Genomic DNA, 20,909 nt, shown 5'->3' with positions numbered 1-20,909 from the left:
CACCAAAAGACACACTATAAAAAGCACCTGAAATGGCATGGTCATACTCAAGCGTAATGCAGGGAGCCATTTAGATGTTGAAAGCTAACATATTTGTCAACAGAAAAATACATTTTAGTTAAAATCAATTCTAAAGTTCTTTTTATTGCATCAGGCACATCAACCCACTCAATCCACATACTCTTTAGGTGAAGATTCATCTTGGACAGCGTTTCTTAGAACGCTGGCTTATTCTTGAGTAACAATTATACCTTTATGTAGTTTTTAGCTAATTAATGAACTGTTAAGTGCACAAATATAATAAGAAATAAATAGTCTAAGTGTGTAGAACATTCAGCCACCTTCCAATAACTCCTATGGCATGTTTAGTAAAGCGGGTCCTACTATTTGAATTGCTTCATATGAACAGGACAAGTTTAAAAACAGAAGCAATTTAAAAATGTATTCTTAAAAAGTAGTACTTAAAATGTCCACACTATACAGACTTCCAAAATACAGCCAAAGTCCTCATGATTTTTAACATATTTCAGTTTTAATTGGCACATGGAAAGCCTCCTTCTGAAATGACCAAGTGTGCTCTCTCTGTTACTCGAAGAAAATTTATCAAAAATACAACTAGCAGGCAAGCTGCTGCTAAAGTCATACCTGAGAGATGCAAGAAAGGAGCAGACCTCCTAATTAGAGAGCAGATCCAGAGATTGATCTTAAACAATAGAGAGAAATCTTCAGACATCACAGCTCAAAACTCTTCTAGACATCCACAGAGCAAGGTGGATGTGTGTATTCCACCCCATCATAAACAGCTACTCAAAACAGGCAACTCTGAAAAATGTGACTGCAAAGATACCACAATGCTTTTGTGGCATAATGCACAGGAGGTTGACTACGGTTTTATTTAATCTCTCATACATTATCTCTTTGTTTTTTTCTATCTAAATTTCCCCTCTTTTGACTTCCATTGTGTTGCAAAAAAATTTTTATTGTAATGGTTCATTTTTTCTGTTGCCCTGTCTTCTAAAGACGTACCCTTCCAGACCCTTAATCTCAGTGTCAGATAGTTTTTAAACAAATCGGAGGTATATTTTTGGTATGTACCACCTCTTGCAGTATCATCTGACACAATACAGTTCAGAATTTCTACAGCACCATCAAAAAAAAAATCAAGGAAGGAAGCTTTTCTTCTTCCACAGAATCACATAATGGTTGATGTGGGAAGGGACCTCTGGAGGTCATCTGGTCCAACACCCCTGCTAAAGCAGGATCAGATAGATCCAAGTGTCCAGGACCATGTCCAGACAGCTTCTGAGTATCTCCAAGGATGGAGACTCCAAAACCTCTCTGGGCAACCTGTGTTAGTGCTCTGTCACCCTAACAGTGAAAAGGGTGTTCCTGGTGTTCAGACAGCATCTCCCATGTTTCAGTTTGTGCCCACTGCCTCTTGTCCTGTCAACGGACACCACTGAAAAGAGCCTGTCTCTCTCTTACTTGCACCCTCCCTTCAGGTATTTACATCTATTGATGAGATCCCCCTGAGCCTTCTCTTCTCCAGCCTGAACAGTCCCAGCTCTCCCAGCCTTTCCTCATAGGAGAGATGCTCCATTGCCTTCATCATCTCCACATCCCTTTACTGGACTCTCCCCAGTATGTCCATGTCTCTCTTGTATTGGGGAGCCCCAAACTGGACACAGTACTCCAGGTGCAGCCTCACCAGTGCAGAATAGAGGGGAAGGATCACCTCCCTCAACCTGCTGTCAACACTTCTCCTAATGCAGCCCAGGACACCATTGGCCACCTTTGCTGCAAGGGCACATTGCTGGCTCATGTTCAGCTTGGTGTCCACCAGGTCCCCCCTGGTCCTTTTCTGCCAAGCTGCTTTCCAGCTGGTCAGCCCCCAGCACATACAGCTGCATTGGCTTGTTCCTCCCCAAGTGCAGGACTTCACACTTCTTGTTGAACTGTCAGCCCATTTCTCCAGCATGTCAAGGCTGTATTTCCTCTGCAGCTAGTCAATGAATTATAATCTGACATCTAGTCAGGCTTTTAGTACTGCACAAGGATTATCTTGAAGGGATGAGATTAGAGAGATTCGTGAGGTGAACAGTTTCCTGCTTACAGTGAAACTCCTGAACCTTTACAGGATCAGCAGACAAGAGCCATACATACTAATCTCTTGTAATTTCATTTAAACTTTTTTAAGCTTATTTATTTTCTGCATTCCTGAGGAAAATTATTGCACTAAGATGGCCACTTTAGTTAGAAAAACACCAGCCATTATCCACTATCTGGTAAAAGTTCGGTAGACATAGGAAAAAATCAAGGTTTCATTACAAGGAAAAGTGTGAAGTATCTGATTTAATAGTCTAAGGATAGTTTGGGAACTACATTGCTGAGTAGCAACTCTTCTGCTTTAGCTCAGCTGGTGAAAGAGGCACATCTCTGACTTTGGACTATTATTTGCCTTCAACAGGAAACTAAATTTGGAGTGCAGATAGGAATGATTAGTTATTATCTTTGTCATCAGGGACATAGGAATAGACAGCTTCTCAATTAAAATGGATTTGGAAGGAGATACAGCTAACTGCCAAAATATATTTGAGGGACATCTGATATCTTTTCACCTTACAACACTAGCAATGAAACCTGCTGCTAAGGGCAAAGTATTTTCTATAAAGTCTACATGGCTGCATGGCTGTGGAATTCGTTTCTACCAGACTGGTAAGACACAATAGACCCCTGCCACCTTTAGATTTACAGAAAAATTCCCTTCTTTAAGAAGTCCTACGCTGATCACTTAACTGACCCGTCAACCAAGGTCTCATCTGGAACACAGCCAAGTAGTACTTGAAAAGAAAAAAAAAAAGTCAAGTCAAAATACTGTACTGGTCCTGCAAGTCACAATGGGAAATATATTTTCTCTGGGAAAAGGATTCAAATTGTACACCTTGGAAAATATTCTACAGCAGCTTCCATCAGAACTATCTTGGCATTTCATGTCATCACAGAACTGGAGTGGTCATCTGACAGGACTCAAAGGAGTCTACCAGCTACATTAATGATTTTAAATAAGGATTGGAATATTAAAGTATCATGCACCTCTACACCCTAGTAATTATTTTTTTCAATGAAGAAAATTCATCTTCCTGTTTATAAGGGTATCTTGAGAAGTAAAACCAGAAAACAGGTACACAAATATATTAATACTTTGCATATCAACAGTATGAATCTAACAGCATTTCTAAAAATCAAGTGGTTTTCAATGCTACACACAGGGATATGACCATGAAAAATACTTTATGATGTAACAACTGAGGATATAAGATGAAGTGACGAAAAACTACTAAAATAACTCAAGCTTTTTGTCAGTGCATAATTTCACTTTTCAGAAAATACTCATACCTTACCTTTGTTTTGCTGTATTTGCATTAGTCTCCAAGTCACACCAAGCAACCTATTCACCTGCTTGCTATTCAGCTTGCTGCCATCCTGAAGAGTATCTGTCACAAATTTCCTTATCATGTCCAGCCAACCAGAATCCATCTGAAGTGTGGAAGTGCTTGCTAGTGAAACCATTATGTCACACAAGGTTAAGTTCAGTAAAAGATGGTCTACGCTGTTTGAGGATGTCATACAATACTTGTTGCTGGGCAGGGGAGAAAAAAAGAGACAGATTTAAAAAAAAATATTTTGTACCTTTTAATATATGTTACTTTGGTAGAAATTATACTATGTTGAAAAAAAACCTCTTCAGTATTAAAGTTTTAGAGCCAATACACATTTTAAAAGTTTTCATATTTGACATTTGGGTACCTGAAATTTTTTGTTCTCCCACCAAAATGTCTGTTTCTCATATTTACAGTGGCAGCAACAACCAAAGCTCTAAATTGTATCCCTATGGCTGGTTTATCCCATTTGACATTTTTACTCGGGCCTAGCAGTACTTCTAGGTGACCAAAATCAGTGAAGGAAGGCTAAAAAAATTAATCTTTAGTTTTAATCTCATCTGTATTTCTTCTTCTGTGAGGAATCACATGGATTTTGTCATTACTACACAATGACAAAAAGCACTATGAACGGCATAGAGAAATCCATTTATGTACTTTTTTCAAAACTCATGTGGAATCAGACACACATTTTTCACCACCACAATATTCTGCAGGACCACCCTGTTGCCCTACAGCGGTTTGAAAGACAAAAATTAAGGGATATTAAGAAAGGAATCAAAGGTATTGCAGCTTGACATATAATGCTAGAACTTCTCTACATGCTGATTGGTCACTCACAGTATACAAGAAAAAAAAAATCACAGCTTTTATCTAGAGAAAGCTACACAATATGAATGCCTACATTCAGAACACAAACTAGAGCTGTGAAAACAAAATAACAAAAAGCACTTTAACCTGCACTAACATAAGCGTAGTCACCCTTCAGTTCAGAGCCAACCATTAAAATATGAGCAAATAAACCTCAACCTGTGGACATCACTTACACATGGCATAAATGCTCATAACTTTTTCGTGTTCAGTGTATGTAGATACTAAGCACTATCAGTAATACTGTGGTAAATTTCTGCAACATTTTGTGAACTGGAGAAGGAAAGAAGCCTCGAAATGCCATGCAATGTATCCAAATGCAGGCCTTTAACCCAATATATTGGTAAGTAAAGAAAACAAAAGCAACTATTTTTATTTTCATAGCATGAAGCTAAGTTTCTGGAAGTCTTGAAGTAACAGTCAAAATTCAAACACAAAAAAGTTTCACAGATTATTTTTTCTGCATGTACCCAATAGTATATTTATTTTAAAGTGCAAGAATAGGACAAAACTTAATAGCAGAGTGAAGATGATCAACATAAGGATGGTTAGTCAGGGTGTCATCTGTAAGACAAGAAATATGGTTGCACTGCCAAACTACTGAGATTTTCAGTTTCAAGGAAGGGTGTTCAGGTCCAAACCTGGAAAAACAAAACACCTTTTGGCTTTATGAGCTTAACAGCTAAGACTTAGCTGAAATGAAAGCATTTAACCAACAGCTATGCTGTACTTCTGATCTATGTGCCCTTTCAAGAAGAGAAAATGCAAGTCAAAATACCAAACATGATTTCAGACTCAAGTATACCTGCACAATGGTAGGCCCTTAGTATAAAAACAGTTCTACTACTACAGCTCAATCTGCAGTGGCACAGTTTGCAAGCATTTGAAACAAAGATAGACACCAGCTGATACCCCTTGTACATACACCAGTGTTCTACATGGACCGCAATGGCGCAGAATGACTCCAGAACAGACTTTGCGTGAATATAGTCTCACATCTGGGAGCTGAGAGGGGAGACAACCTGCTACTGGCCTGTACCAGAACAAAATTGGTGCACCCACTCTGCTAGCTCAATAGTGAAGAAACATGCAAGTGTTTGGCTTCTCCTGCTCCAGTACTGCTTTGCCATACAGCATAGGCACAATGTGTCCCATCTCCCCTCCTAGCTGGATTTATCCAGCCCTGTAATAAAACATTAGAAGAGCAGATGGGGGTGAAAAAAAATGTTTTAACTATGTTTTGATGTACTTCAGTTGACTGCTGAACAAAACATGCAGAAATATGAAACTAGTCAGACTAACACAAATCACCATTTAGCAATATGCAAATTCCAGATCAAGCATTCAATAAAATACTTGCATTTCTCTAAGACAGCATTTTGATTTCTACTGGAGGCTATTCAGACGACCTCCCATACAATACTTTTACGAAGAACAACCAAAAGTTCTCAGTTCAAAGCAATGTACCTTCCTATAAAAACTTCTCTACAGAGCTTCAAGGAATACGCAATAGAAAGTTTTCTTTTCCAACATTAAAAATTTAGTACTGGATAAAGCATGACTCACACTGTCTCACTTACCTTACAAAATTAAAAGCTATAACATGACATTGATTTTATTCTTACCCTTTGCACGAATCTTTCTTTTTGTGCTTTACTGTTTCTTGTAAAGAATAAGGAAAATGACGCATGAAGTGGTGCTTGAAATCAACAAGGTAATTCATTCGAAGCCATAGCTCCTGTTAAGGAAAGCAGAAGGCAGACAGAAAACACAGTAGTAAGTGAAATACATCAATGCAATCATCTTCCAAAATCCATTATTGGAATCAATGAAAACCAGGAACTTTAGCTTCTGTTTGCAAGTTTTCATATATATTTACGTTCAGATGTAAATGTGAAGTCCTGTACATGAACCTGAAGGTCCACAAAACAAGGGAGTAAAGTTATGATGCAAGTCAAGGTTGAGCGACAACATTTAATCCAAATTGGACTGGTGTATTTTCTTAGCACGTCTTAATGTGGATATATATAATATTAAACTGAGTTACAGATGTGAACTGAAAGTGCTTTTATATCAACTTTATGAAGGTACTTAAAAATCAGAGTGAACTCTGATTTACTTGCAGTGACTGTCCCAAGTTTTCTATTAAGACTTATTCTGACACTGCCTTCATCTTTCCCCATCATTAATGTACTTGTAGTTCAAAGCCCACTGACAAAGTGTTTTCCAGTAGAAAGGCCATCCTTACAGGAAAAGGATTTTTTTCAATACTTAAAAATAATTTTACTTTGTGGGTTAGCAGACACTCAGTCACCATCCCATAGTATCCAGCAGAACTCATCACAAAAAAAGCCTGCATTGCTATCAGATTGGTCAGGCAGAATATTCTTTTTGATATTCAAGTACTAAGAACAGAGAATGACCATTAAACTATTTCAAAGATTAATAGGTTTCCACTAAGCATATTCAGAGTGGTCTTCCAAAGTGTAATAACCACTGTAATAACCACTTTGGCCTGTAAGCCTCAGGGTTGTTAAATAAGCAAAGCTTCCATTTTCAAACTGAGCCATCTGAATGCATTTCATATATGAAGGTGACTATAAAGGAAAAGACAAAATAAACTGTTTATCTTATCTAAAACACAATATGCTGGAAAAAAAAAGGGGGGGGGGTTTATGGACATCAGGGTTCCCCCCCCCCCAAAAAACATCTTAAGGTCATAATGCAACTGCATGTACCTAAAACAGCTCACATCTTGACACAGGAACACTCCTTTCATGTGACCAAAATGCAGGCACCCTATGGCTAAGGGCAGCAGCTCTGCAGTACCCTGAAGAAAAAGGCTGGGGGCAGTAGGCTGCCACAGGTATTTACCTGGCGAACTGCCTGCTTCTAAGAGGCCCTCTAAAAACGATGAAGAGGAAAAAGGGGAACTGCATGTTTTGTTCAGACACACTGAATCCATCCCTCAGACTGTGTATGTTGGGTAACTCTGGTCTAATGGAATGGTTCCACAAATGTTTTCCAATAATTACTCTATGCATAGATTTTTGTCTAGCAAATGGACCTACAGCCCTATACACAGGTAAAACAGAGTTGTCAAGACATTCCTTCCAACTACTCTCAATAGCCAAAACAAAAAGAGTGCTCTTTTTCCAGTTTCCAAAATCTTTGGAAGAGCAGCAAAAGTTACAAAAAAATAGCAATTAATTTATCAAAGAAAAAGACAAAATAATTAGGGGGAAAAAACCTTCAAGGATATTTTCCAAAATTCTTATTGAGGCTTTGATGTGATGCCTTGTGATACTACCAATCACGACACAACAACATAGGTTGCACCAAACAATTACAGGATCTCAAACCACCGTTATCCCCTACCTTTCCAAGGGTTTAGGGTTTGTTCATTTCCACCCCCACACACCCCTGTAAAATTTTTCAATACATAAAAACAAGGAACAAACAACTCCATTCTATGCTTTGTTCAGATTTATATTATAGAGGTTATCTGGGAGACAAAATGCTCCTCTGGTAACACTTTCAGTTTCAAAGGCTTTTGTGCTGTAGCCTGTCAAGAAGGATTCCTGTAGACTACCTGTGATCTCATTGCTCAGTTGAACAGATTCTTTTCTCCAGTAAGAGACTTGACAAAACCCAAATTCTACTCAAAACCTAGGCTTTTTCTCTCTTAATGAAATATTTCCACTGCTTCCAATCACCAAATCACTAGTTTCCAGTCAAAACAAAATGAACTGTCATTATTATGCCACTTCTCCCTTACCATTTTGTATGTTTCATCATGTCGCTTTGTGAGTTTCCATAATAAATGTATTATACTAAGCACTTGCTGCATAAGCTGCTGAGATTCTGATTCCAAAAGGTTTCCAAGAATGGGAGCTGATTGTGCAGGAGATGCTTCAATCCAGCACTCAATCAGTAATGGAATTATTATCTCAATAAAACCTTTTAAGTTTTCAGCCGAGGACAGGCCTTTTTCTGCACTGTCCATTACACTTGCCAGAGACCTAAATGACAAAACCAAAAAAAAAAAAAAAAGAAAAAAAAGAAAAAAGATAAAGATCACACCTTTAAAAACAGATTAGAGCAATACCACTTTCCTGTTGAGTAACAGGAAAAATTACTTTTTTAATACATTAAACGTTTGCTTGCTTTGCTAGATATTTCAGTAAGAAAAAACGGAGTTCAAACCATCTACAACAAACCTGCTCCCAAGTCTCCCTGCAAGTTTGCGCTTCTGTAACAGCTTCTTACAGATTTCAGTATTTCTTTCCCCATTGTTATATGTAAAGTCTATAAAGTGGAGAAATATGATTTGCATTATCATAACACCTTCAGCCAACAGATAAGAATTCTCTGTATTCGGCACACAACAAAATGAAAAACCTTTAAGTTTTAAACGCCTTGAAACAAAATAATGAAACTGACTACAAAGTATTGTCAAATGCATAAGGTTTATTACAGTTAATAAGTTAATAGCCATCTCCAGCTATAATAAACATAATGGTTGATCATATTAATAGGAAAAAAAAACCCCAACATTCTGCAAAAAATAGAACTTTGGTTCCCACCTGGTGTTTAACTATAATGCTCTGGAGAGCAACTAGCTGGAAAATTATTAAAATCATCTGATAATGAAGGTAAACAAAAACTATCAAAAATGAAGAGCTATAGTTTAACTTAGAAGAATATCTCCCAGAAAGCAAGAAAACCAAGGACTTTTTTTCCCCCTGCCTTATAACACATTTCATTTGTGTTTCAAAAGGATTATCAATGCAAATGACCAAATCCTGCTCCCGCATAAATTCAGGCAATTTGTATCCATTTTAAAAAGGCAGTTCTTTAAAGAAAGAAACCTTTGAATAATTCCTGTTAATTTTAAGCAATACAGAAGCTTCTGAAAGGGTTTCCATTTAACAAGAACCCTTAAAAAAGAAAAAAAAAAAGCAGCAATAATTTCAACTGATGATTTCTGACATTGTTTTCCATGATGATTTTGTTTTCTAACTCACAGCAGGGAATTCCCATCATGATTCTAACTTCCTAACATACATAAAATTGGTACACTGAACCTCCTGTTAAACTCCTTTCTATTTCATTGATGTTCTCCAAGTGTTTTTTCTTTACATATACACCCAAAATAGGATCTGAAAAATGCTTTCTTTCCACAGATAAGCAGACAAGTTCTATTTACAAATATTTTCATTTCATACTGGATTAAAGACATAAAGCCGTTTTTCCTGGTCATCCTGTCACTTCCAAATTATCCAATTAGTTATATCCTTCTATGAAACTACATTTGTCATGCTGTTGCAGTCATCTATAATATGCACATAACAGAAAATTTTACTCTGTCATTTCTCTCTGGCTGAAATTGGTTTCTCAAGAAAATTAATAAACCAAAACAAATTCAGGTATTAACAAACTGTAAAAGGAGCAGGGAGAAGACATCTGCAAAGGAATAAAAAGAAAGTGTGAGACAAATGCAGGCTCTTTTTCAATAAAGGCAAGATCAGAGAGAGAATTTAGACCTCCAGCACAAAATAAAAGGGACAAGTGGAAACATAACTGGTCATAAGAAAAAAAATGATAGTTTTATCTTAATACCTACAACTATCAGACATGTTAAAATTTTACAAAGCTTAGCATTAACTGCAGCAACCAGTGTATACAGTCAGTGTAATTTGGCTCATTTGTCCCTTCCTTGTTGCTCTATGTCCCTTCTATGCCGCAGACACTGCGGTAAAGACACCAGTTCCTTTCAGACTGTAAAGAGAGTTTAGGGTGAATAGTTCCAACTTAAACATTTAACTCTCAGTCATCTAAAAGGCACAGGAGACAAGCCTCACCTTCCAGTTATAACCACAACGAATTCTAAACCATCACTGGACAAGCCAGCTGATACCAAGACCATAACCTCACTGAAAAAGGTTGTCCTGTAAACGCTATGCCATGACAGGACTACACACTTACCCAAGATTCTGAAATGTCAGTAATTGGCTTAAATAGTTCTGAAGTAGTAGTCTTTAATAATTTCTCTGAAAATAATACCTGATATTACAGCAGAGCTCTGGAATTTGAGCGATCTATTTCTGGTGCACAAAAAAATCTCCCCATTAAACAGCGAACAGTGCACGAAACCTGAGAAGTTGGCGACACACACCTGAAGATTCCTACAAAAGTGTTAAAACACCCAAAGATTCCTAAAAAGGTGTTAACACACCCAGCCCAACTATCTCAGTATTCTTCTGAAACAAGGGATGGAAAAAGAAGGAAGAATTCATGCCAAAAGGGATACTCCACTCAGCTGCCAAAAGCATTTGCGCAAGAATGCTTAGCACACCTTTCATCTACCTCTGCAAAAGAAGCCGCCATCTCTCAAGACTCCTCCAAATATTCAAGGTTAACAACAAAAGCAGTAAATAAAATCTGATTGCCAGTAACAGATGATGACAAAGTATTACTGTAATCTGTCCAGTATGCATTTGATTAGTACAATAGCCCAGGTTCACTGGAACTGGGAGGGTTTGATGTAAATTAAAGTGTTAATCTTTTTGTCACATATCTGTTATCACTATTCTTTAATGGTAAGGCGGCGCTCAAACTACAAAGCATACTACCTTCACATTGGTATGAAATACTATCGAAGGGAGCTGCAAGATATTTGTGTACCCCTTAAGCTGTCATTTTTCTTTAAAATACCAATATTTTTATAAAGCAGGACCAAACAAAAGAAAACTGTGTAATGTATCTGCCATTTGACAGTAAGAGACAACAGAAATTCAGCAAAGGAAGTCAAGGAAATGTAAGAGAAACAGAAAATAAGGAAACAACTTTCTGCTGCTTAAAACAGGAAGAGTCATTGGAAGTTAAGGAGTTTTTATGGCTCAGAGTCTAAGCCAGGTTACTGTCCTCCATTTTTGTGTGCACTGCCAATTGCAGCAAAGAAACACTCAGTACATAAAGTGAACTGTATTTTCCATTTCTATCTGAAGCACAGGTCACACCATACACATTTATTCACTGTGCTTTGGTTTCCATTTTGGTGTCTCAAGTCTTCTTTGGTTTTTTTCTGCAGCTTCATTTTGTCCTTTCTCAGCAGAAACAGAAGCTCTACCATTTCTCTTCAGCACCACTTCCATCCAGTCCAAAAAAAGATCACACACTTTGGTATCACCACATTTAAGTTGTGAAGGCTTTCCATTTTTCCACACCTGAAATGAGTTTGATGCAAGAAGAAGCACAGTCAGCACATAAGGCAGAGGATATATTCTAATAATCTCCTAATTCACTGTAATCTTTAATTCACACACAGTAGGAAGACCTAGCACACAACAGAAAATAACAAAGTCTTAAGACCATCTTAAGAACCATCCAGCATTCCAAGCTCAGAATCTACACTTTTTACTAAACATTAACACTGCAAACCGATTCTGAAAATCCCTTTCCATAACCACAAGGTTATCAATGAGGTGCCATCACTGCACAATGAACTTGCAATATTAAAAAGACACAGGAACTTTAAAAGTTTAGCATACTATTAGTGGTGTTTGGAAGCCTACTTTTTAAAGAACAAAGTTGAAACTTACTTGCAGTATTAGTAATGAGGCTGTCAATACATACACACTGCAATTACTTACTTACGGTTTGGTCAACTCATTACCTATAGTTAGGACTTGACTATTAGTGCATTGACTTCTTTTAACAAAAATACACACACTGTTTGAGATTTTGGAAGTACTCAAGGAGCATTACAGATGTTTTGCACCTCTTATTAGAAGTAAATTCTGTCCTTGCAGTAATGGCCATAGCAGAGGCCTGGGAATGCCTGTAAAAGGCCACAGTTGGGATTGGAAGAAACAGAGTTAAACACCTTCAGACTACTAGAAAAGATTTCAGTGGCAAATACAAAAGCCACCACATTAACTTCCACTCTTAGAATTTTGCAGATATCCACTAAAACAAGCTGTACTGGCCCTTTGTGCAAAATGAATATACCAAAAATATGTGCAAATGCAACAAAACAAGAACATTTTAGTACCTTCAGCAGATGCCCCTTCTCTTTCCATCCTCCTGTTGTGCTGCCATCAGCTTGCTTTGCCAGTCTTGCCTTGGATTCTAGCAATGTTTCCTTCTATTCTTCTGGATCCTCCTCATGCTTGCAAACGCCTTTTTGAAAGTATTTATAACCACAAGTTGATCACGATGTTTCACCAAAATCTAGCTCCTCAGAAAAGTGGAATCCAATTCAGGTGACACCAGACGTAAAGTTTATTTTCCTAGACCTTGCATACAATGCCATCTTCAGCTACTACAGGGCATCGTATATCACCCACTGCATATCATTCAGGGCACAATACAAGAATCCTCTGATATACGGTGGTCCACAATCATATGCTTCTGACTGCAGAGACGAATTCCACAAGACTGTTGTGTGCTCAGCACTGAACCATTCCCCCTGCCTCATGGGCTTCACTGGTCTAGTTTCCAACTAAAGTTTTACCTGCAGCAGATATTGTTGGCCATGACTGAACTCTTATGCTATATTAACAACCACTTCTATGAGAATAAGCTGCAGATTTTACTTAGCTTAATGTAAATTTCCTATACCTACTAGAAGTAATATGCTATCTGCCAAGTGAAAGCCTAGGAGAGTGGAAATGGAATGGTCATTCGTGTGTCTCCAAGACAGAGGTGGAAAATGCCCGCTAACTCAGGCCAATACCTGTAGTATTAAAAGAGAACACCTCTTCTTCTGCACTTCATTCATTCAAAGATATGAGACGGACATAGCAATGGATTAGGCCGTGAGTTTTATGCCCTTTTCTGCCACTGACCTCCTAGATGAATTTGGTATTAACTGCTTTATACCCCTTATTCAGTCTCCCCCAGCAGTAAAACAAGGATTCTGGTTTCTCTTCAAAATACCCTGCTATCTATAGATTAGAAGCCCTGTGTAACGGCTAAACAGCTTCTGTTTTTCAAGTCATCATTCCAGATCTCCTACCAGCAGGTATGTAACATCTACAGTAATTCATATACATGAGCATGCAAATGTTTAAAAGGTACCATAAAGTGGGGTGGGAGGTTCCCCTCTAGTTTAAGGAGTGGGTGAATCAGAAAGGAGGAAGAAAAACAAAGATGGTTAGTTATTTTTCCCTTAACTTCAGCTCACATCTATTTAGAGTACTACTAAAAAACAAACAAACCTTTCTGTGACTAAGCAGACTACGCTTTCTTCCATATTCATCAACATGTCTCAGATGAGACAACTTTTATCCATACTGAAGATATAAACTGGTGAATTGATTAAAAATAGCCAGAATCAGAAACTCCACAGAACTTCATACAGCCAGACACATCATGCTGTCCTTTTTAAAAGGAGCTATAGTCAAAGGAAATAGACTCCTAAACTTATCATAGACTCTTGCAGGTAAAAGCACAAAGTTTCAGTAGAATTCATTATCACAGTGTAAGAAACAAGCTTACATTTCATGTAAGGAAATTTGCCTGCTTGCCCTCAGGTCTATTTGATATCCTGCAACAACGTGTGGTCATCAGTTCGCATTCCAAGAAAACCACTAGAGCTGGTCTTCCAAAGTTGTTATGCATAGCATAAAATAAAGCTTCTATCTGATAATGGGAAAGTTCATGATATACACATAGCACAGTTATCTGCTGAGTATTTCCAAATCTTCAAGCCACTGCAGTAAGACTGCACATTACACTAAATGCCCTAAAATATGGCTAAGGGACAACCCCACAATAAAAATTAAATTGTTGTCTTCAATAGCAACGAACCACAGTTTAACATTGTGATCATACAGTTGACATTAATTCCCAAATTAGTTAATGTTTTCTCACCTCAGTCTAAATGATGAGTTGATCTTTGGTCGTAAGCCACCATTTTCAAACAGTTGTATATGTTGCTGATTATTTGCATGGACCTTCCAACTTATACATATTGGGTTCCTCACAGAATGAGGGCCATCCTTTTGCTCTTGAAGCCCTTCATCCTCTCTTTCACTGGATCCATCTACCACTGCCTGGAGAAACTTCTTGAGCCTGGTAAGTACGTTCAACCTCCACTGCTGAGAGGTTACTCTGCGATTTGGGTTAACAGAGAGCATCCAGGAAAGTTTCTCTCTGCTTTTCAGTCTTTTTGACAGTTGCTGGTGAGAAATAAGCTCTACAAAATTCTTCAACAATATACTGCTGCGGTCTGTGAGAAGAGTTGGGTATGCTTCCAATAAAACATCCAAGACTTTCAATGAATCTTCCTGAATTCCCTCACTGATATGAGTCATGGCACTGGAGAGATGGGCACTTACCAAAGGAAAAAATGGAGCAATCTGTTCCGCTCTTATTTTTGAAGCCAAGAATTGCAGTAGGTGAACAGCTGCTCCTCTGACACCAGAATCTTTGTCTGTAAACACAGCTGCCACCTCACTTATTATATTTGAAAGGTGTGCATCAACTACAAATGGATACTGAGACAGGAGATCTTTGAGCCCAAGAAGTGCATTATGCTTAACCCCAGGACTATAGTGATGCATCTGTGAAAGCAGATCCTAAAAGGAAAGAAACATATATACTTGCCGTCATTATTACTTTCAGCATTTTAAATTTCCCCACCTACTTCCAGCATTTTTCTTAAACACACAAAAATGCAAAATCTATTCTTATGATGTACTGCTGTTCATAACAGCATAATATGTTCAGAACAACTACAATATTAGTTTAAAACGTAACAATGAACAAATCATCAAAATTCAATGACAAGAAAATCAAGATACCGTGACTTGTTGTCCTGGTTTTGGCTGAGATAGAGTTAATTCTCTTCCTAGTAGCTGGTATAGTGCTGTGTTTTGGGTTCAGTATGAGAAGAATGTTGATAACACACTGAAGTTTTCAGTTGTTGCTAAGTAATGTTTAGCCTAAGTCAAGGATTTTTCAGCTTCTCATGCCCAGCCAGCAAGAAGGCTGGAGGGGCACAAGGAGTTGGGAGGGGACACAGCCAGGACAGCTGGCCCAAACTGGCCAAAGGAGTATTCCATACCATGTGACGTCATGCCCAGTATATAAACTGGGGGGAGTTGGCCTGGGGGGATCACTGCTCAGGAGCTAACTGGGTGTCAGTTGGCAAGTGGTGAGCAATTGCATTGTGCACCACTTGTTTTGTATATACCAATTCTTTTATTATTATTGTCATTTTATTATTGTTATTATTATCATTATTATTTTCTTCCTTTCTGTTCTATTAAACCATTCTTTTCTCAACCCAGAAGTTTTACATCCCACCCCCCCACCCCGCCCCTGATTCTCTCCCCCATCCCACTGGGTGGGGGGAAAGTGAGTAAGTGGCTGCGTGGTGCTTAGTTGCTGGCTGGGGTTAAACCATGACACTTGTCCTTCAGGTAATTATATACTCCTTCATTCTTAAGTTTATGCACAACCCTACTGACTTAACAGAGGGATGAGCAAAAATATGTCCTCTCACACTTGTTCTCAAAAGTAGAACTGTGAAATCTCAGTCTCAACAGCTTTCTTCAGTTTAAGCAGAGAGCAGCAAGAGATAGAAGACGGCACAAAGGAAGGAAAGCAGAACCACCACCCAAAGAAATGCAAGATTTTTTAAAAACATCATCTCAGGAAGTCTACTTTTTAAAACCCCGTCCTTAAGTTACAAAAGGCTTTCAAAAACCAAACGTTAATCCTAGATACTTAGATCAGTGTGCAACTTGAGTTTTTGCACTGCTGAGAACCTTTCCCTTGGGCTATATGCTGGTCCAGCAATTGGAGTATTAAATTCATGGGTCAGCTTATTGTCAAGGACAAAGAGGCTGTATTCAGATACTCTGCTGGGGTTTTCTAATTTTTTTTTAAATATTTTTTCCTGAACTCTAGTAAACATAGTAAACCTAGATAAATGACCTGTAATTTTCTGTCGTTTCAGAATGTAATGACACAGTATACCTTTATGTTAAGTTTTCTATTTTGCGTAGGAAGCACTCCATCTTCTTTAAGCTGCTCAGGAATCTGTATGGCCTTTGTTTTGAATGTAGTATCAGTTGCATTCTCTAGTTTAGGCTTTTTTTTCCCAACTTTTAATTTCACTTTCTGGAAATCTTCTTGATGTTTCCTTTTCTTAGTCATTCTGATTCTCTGAAAAAAGATATTCAGAATTTTAATTTGATTAAATACACTACAAACAAATATTTTTTCCCCACCAAAGAGCAGCAGCTTCCTAATGAAGACTACTGATTTTATGCTTTTTCCAATGCATAAACTGGTGTCTGCTCCTGAGACAAGATGCTAGGCTAAACAGACATGCAGACTGATTCAGTACAGCTGTTCTTCTAGTGTCCAGAGAACATTCTGTTGCTCCTTTAGTTATCTTTGCTCTGGGAACTACTTTACTGAAAAAGATCACTTAAGTATCTGCATCTTCCACTGCTTTATCTGATTCAGTTGTTGGTTTTGTTTTAAAAAGTTCCTGCCAATAAAGCAACTTTTTACATAGTTGACTCTTGCCAAGCCGAAGGAGCTCGGTGAACTGTTTCATTTAATTTGTATGTTGTTTACCAACTCAATCATTAATAGCATAGTCTGCACAGGTAAAAATCACAGGTTTTAATCAGGCCATCACTGATAACAGCAGTATAGAAGAGTCTAAGAAAACTTCCACTACACACTGAAAAGTCCAGTCTGTGCATTTAAAACCAGTAACTAGAAAGAAGCTGGGGGGGGGGGGGGTGTGGGGTGTGTTAAATGGGCACACATAGAGTAAAAAGAGACTGAAAAACTAAGTCATATTAAATAAAGGCATAAGAAATAAGGTAGTATGAGTAGCTATAAGGTAGTATGAGAAGTAGTACAGACATACTAGATGTACAATAACCAAAACAAATCAAACCCCACACTTCAATTTCTGAATGACCTTTTGGCTTTGACGTATCAGTACGGATAAAAGTACTCTTAATTCTACCAGACTTAAGAAAAAAAAAGGCAAAAAACCCAAACCACCAAAAACCCCCAACAAACACTACACCTCAAGTTCCTTTATTTAATCTTCCTTCCCTTGATCTCCATACTTCTAAATTAATTCTTAACAAAACTCCAGAAGCTGATGTCATAACACTCAACATCACATACAAATTGTGCCTAGATTTCTGTTAATTAAGACCATGAATCCATGGTCTGACGACTCCTAGAAGTGGTTGCAGAGATTACTTACAGTTTAAAAGGGGGAGACAAGCACAAAGCCGTTATGATGTTAGGTTTAACATCTCGCAGCTTTCTAATGATAACAAGTATTCACAGAGCTGGAAATCTGAATACTTCCAGACCTCACTGTACACAGTATAAAGTCCATGCTGTCAGGTACATAAACTTTTTGTTTCTGCTCTCTTTCAGACTACACTTTGAGTAACTAGGTTTTACACATTCTTAAAATCTGAACTATACAAAAAAGTTGCAAACACAACGTTCAAATTTTAAAGACCAAACTAACTAAAAAAAAAAGAAAAAAATACAGCTGACTAAACCTATAAATAGATTTCTAAATAAAATATCCAAACCATGATTCTTTTATGGTGGACATGATCATCATTCACTCTAGGAAATGGAATTCGACAGCTGATATTTTCCCAGCAAACTTCAAACTGTAAATTTGTGCTGTATCACAGTATTTGACATGCACATCATCAAGATAATCACTAAAGAAAGTTTTAAACCCAACTGTCATTTTCTAGTCTTTTAAAACAATTTAAACAACTGATTATACAAATATTGGACTACAACTTAATTTCTGCTTTTCCCATGCTAGCTTAAAACAGCTATATGCAAGACCACTTTAACTGAAGTATAAATTTAGCATAAGTAACCTATCAACTGAAAAGGCTTTAAAGAACTTGGGGTTTGGTGCCAAAATAAAAAGGTCCTTTAGTGTCCAACTATAACAACTGTGGTCTTATAAGCTTTTGATTTTTACCATATGCATCTTTTAGGAAAAAATTACAACAAGTTTTTCACTACTTGATTGCAAGACTTACAGAAATAGCTAGAAGCTTTTGACAGGAATGCTATTTCTACTTACAAAGCTTGCTTTAATGGAGATATTTAGGAAGGCTCACTCCATAAGGCAAAATGTTTGGCTTCCAATTAGCCTTAGAAACTTTACGATACAGGTACACACACACCTGAACAAAGTCAATTAAGTTCTTTTAAAGGAGGAGTCTTATAAAATATGCTTTCTCCTACTAAAACAAAGCAGCACAGTTTACCTTGCACTGCATATTTTGGAAATAGTTTATTGGAAATCTAAACATATGCATTTCCAATTCATAGGTACCACGCTAAACGAGAGATAAAAGGCTTACAAAACCAAAGCCGTGAAAACAAACACCACAGTCTCTATGTCATAAGACATTAAACAAAACTGTATACAGCTTATGAAGTTATGTAAAGATTATAATAAAACTTCCTGCTGAAGCAGCTGTTTGCCTTTCGACTTCAACTGTATTTTCAGTCGGCCCTCCTCCAACAGGACAGAGCTAAGCGCACCTAACAGTTTATGCGCTGATATAGTTTTACAATCCAGAGCATTAAAATAACCTCGAATCAATGCCAGCTTCCTTTAACATGAAGCTGTCCGCAGCGCTTTTCAGAAGCTGCTTCAGTTGTCACTCGGCCATCCTTGCCTCAGGCTTAGGGAAACAGGCGGGAACCAGAAGGAGCGGCGGTTCCACCTGTAATTTACTCCCTTACTGCAGCTCTGAGGCAAGTATCCTCAGGGAATCTTGCTACCAGCACATTTACAAGCTCAAGCAATCGGGAAAATCCTGATAAACCAGACAGGCCGGGTACTTGCCCTAACACTTCTCATCCCGCAGAGGATTTCCACCTGGGCGAGTTCTCTCCCAACCAAGGGGTTGGGAGCAAGTACTTAAATCGCAATTAACTTCCTGAGGCTCCGGCGCTGGCCAGCCTGTCCCCGTCACCACACAACCCAACCCAACCCCCGCAAACGCCATACCCCAGAGCCGAAGCGCTGCTGAAGCGGAGGAGGCGGCGGCGGCTCCTCCTCCCGCCGCTCTAGGCCGTTAAACAACCTTCCTCACCGTCCCGGGACATCTTTCGGCTTAGTTCCCGACGAACCGCTTCTCTCCCAGCCGCTCTTCCTCTCTACGAGGCGTTTAAATAAAGCGCGTTAGTTCCCGCCCGCTGCCGGCGGGGAGGCCGCCAAGTTCGGCTGCCGGCAGCCGCGTCGGGGGAAGAGCCGGGGCTCCTCCAGCGGCTGAGGGAAGCACCCCCGGGGGAGGCAAGGCGGGGGGCGGCGGAGGAGGAGGACGGAGGACGAGGAGGCCCGAGGCTGGGGGGGAGCCGAGGCCGCCGCTTGAGCCGGGACCGGCACGCCCGCGGCTGTGCTCAGGCTTTCCCGCCGCCCTGCGCAGGAGCGTGAGGGAAAGGGGGTGGGTCACACAAAAGGCGGCCGATTAGCGCAGGGCAGGGCCAGGCCGGGTCGGGCCGGGCGCTACCGCCTGCTCCTCCTCCTCCCTCTTCCTCTTCTTCTTCCTCCTCCTCTTCCTCTTCCCGCGCGGCAACAGCGCCGCCGAGCCCCCCCCCTTTCCCCGCGCGCCGTCCACTCACCAACCACGCGGCAGCGCGAGCCCCCTTCCGCCCCCCGAGAACCTGCCCGGAAACCGGCCGCCCACGTGAGCGGCTGCGGGCGGGAAGGAGCGCCCTTCCTTCCCGCTCCGCCCGGGGCCGCGGGGCGCTGGCGCCACCTACAGCGGCGGCGGTGAGTGGGTGCGAGGGGGTGGGCTCCGGGCTGGCGGGGAGGAGAGGAGGAGAGGGTGAGGGCGAAGTTTTCTTTTCTCTGTCCCTCCCCGCTGATAGCATATTTCCATCCATTCTGTACGGTATGTCTAAATATTCTGAGGGTTTTAATATTTGGTGCCGGCCGTGGAAACTGGTTTGCTGCTAGGTGGCTGTAAAAGTGAGATTTGGTAAATACTTACGAGAAATCTTATACTAACGCTATGATTGAAACCACAGACGAAAGTATAGCCAAGCGATTAACTAGTAGAGGTAGTTACTCAGAAGTTTTGCAGTTCTTTGCTCTTATGACTAGATGTTCCTGTACACTCGATGAGAACGATGTTGAAACTTGTGATCGAAGCTGCGTTAAGCTTCAAGATCAAAGAACAAGGACAAGAATAAAGGCTTCAAGGACAGCCAGCAAGAACTTCAAATGGGTCGGTGGTCGCAAAAGCAGCCCTTCGACTCAAATGGACCCTTCATTGCACATGATCGGATGTAGGCAGTATTAAGATAATCAGTTGCAATTATTTTTATGTATATGTATACTAATCTGATTAACATGCAATTAAGTTATTCTATATAACCTGTTAGTGCTAAAGCTGTGGTATGCACACTGGGTGGAACTATCCCCCATGCATCCAGAGCTGCAATAAAAAATGCCTGCTTTCTAAAACTCCAAAACGAGTCTTTGAGAGTTTCTTTGACCGGCTTTTTGGTATCACCACAGCGGGGTGTGCTCTTGAGTGCGGTTGTGGGGAT

At 39.5% G+C, this 20,909-nt stretch overlaps 1 protein-coding gene across 1 annotated transcript in view; it reads right to left on the bottom strand.

The window, feature by feature from the left end:
- Positions 1 to 20,050, bottom strand: part of TEX10 (testis expressed 10) — a 59,932-nt gene extending 39,882 nt beyond the window's left edge. The window contains exons 1-7 of the mRNA XM_069778813.1: positions 19,977 to 20,050; positions 19,363 to 19,511; positions 16,302 to 16,490; positions 14,190 to 14,896; positions 8,089 to 8,332; positions 5,936 to 6,048; positions 3,402 to 3,640 (exon numbers count right to left, since the gene is read on the bottom strand). Coding sequence (XP_069634914.1) covers positions 3,402 to 3,640; positions 5,936 to 6,048; positions 8,089 to 8,332; positions 14,190 to 14,896; positions 16,302 to 16,481 — 1,483 coding nt within the window. The 5' untranslated portion in view covers positions 16,482 to 16,490; positions 19,363 to 19,511; positions 19,977 to 20,050. The remainder of the gene's footprint in view (positions 1 to 3,401; positions 3,641 to 5,935; positions 6,049 to 8,088; positions 8,333 to 14,189; positions 14,897 to 16,301; positions 16,491 to 19,362; positions 19,512 to 19,976) is intronic.
- Positions 20,051 to 20,909: the final 859 nt, after the last annotated feature.

Source organism: Haliaeetus albicilla, chromosome 3 (genome assembly GCF_947461875.1).
Source record: "Haliaeetus albicilla chromosome 3, bHalAlb1.1, whole genome shotgun sequence".
Lineage (NCBI taxonomy): Eukaryota > Metazoa > Chordata > Aves > Accipitriformes > Accipitridae > Haliaeetus > Haliaeetus albicilla.
The sequence above is the reverse complement of the archived record's forward strand: the minus strand, read 5'-3'. Positions and strand labels throughout refer to the sequence as shown.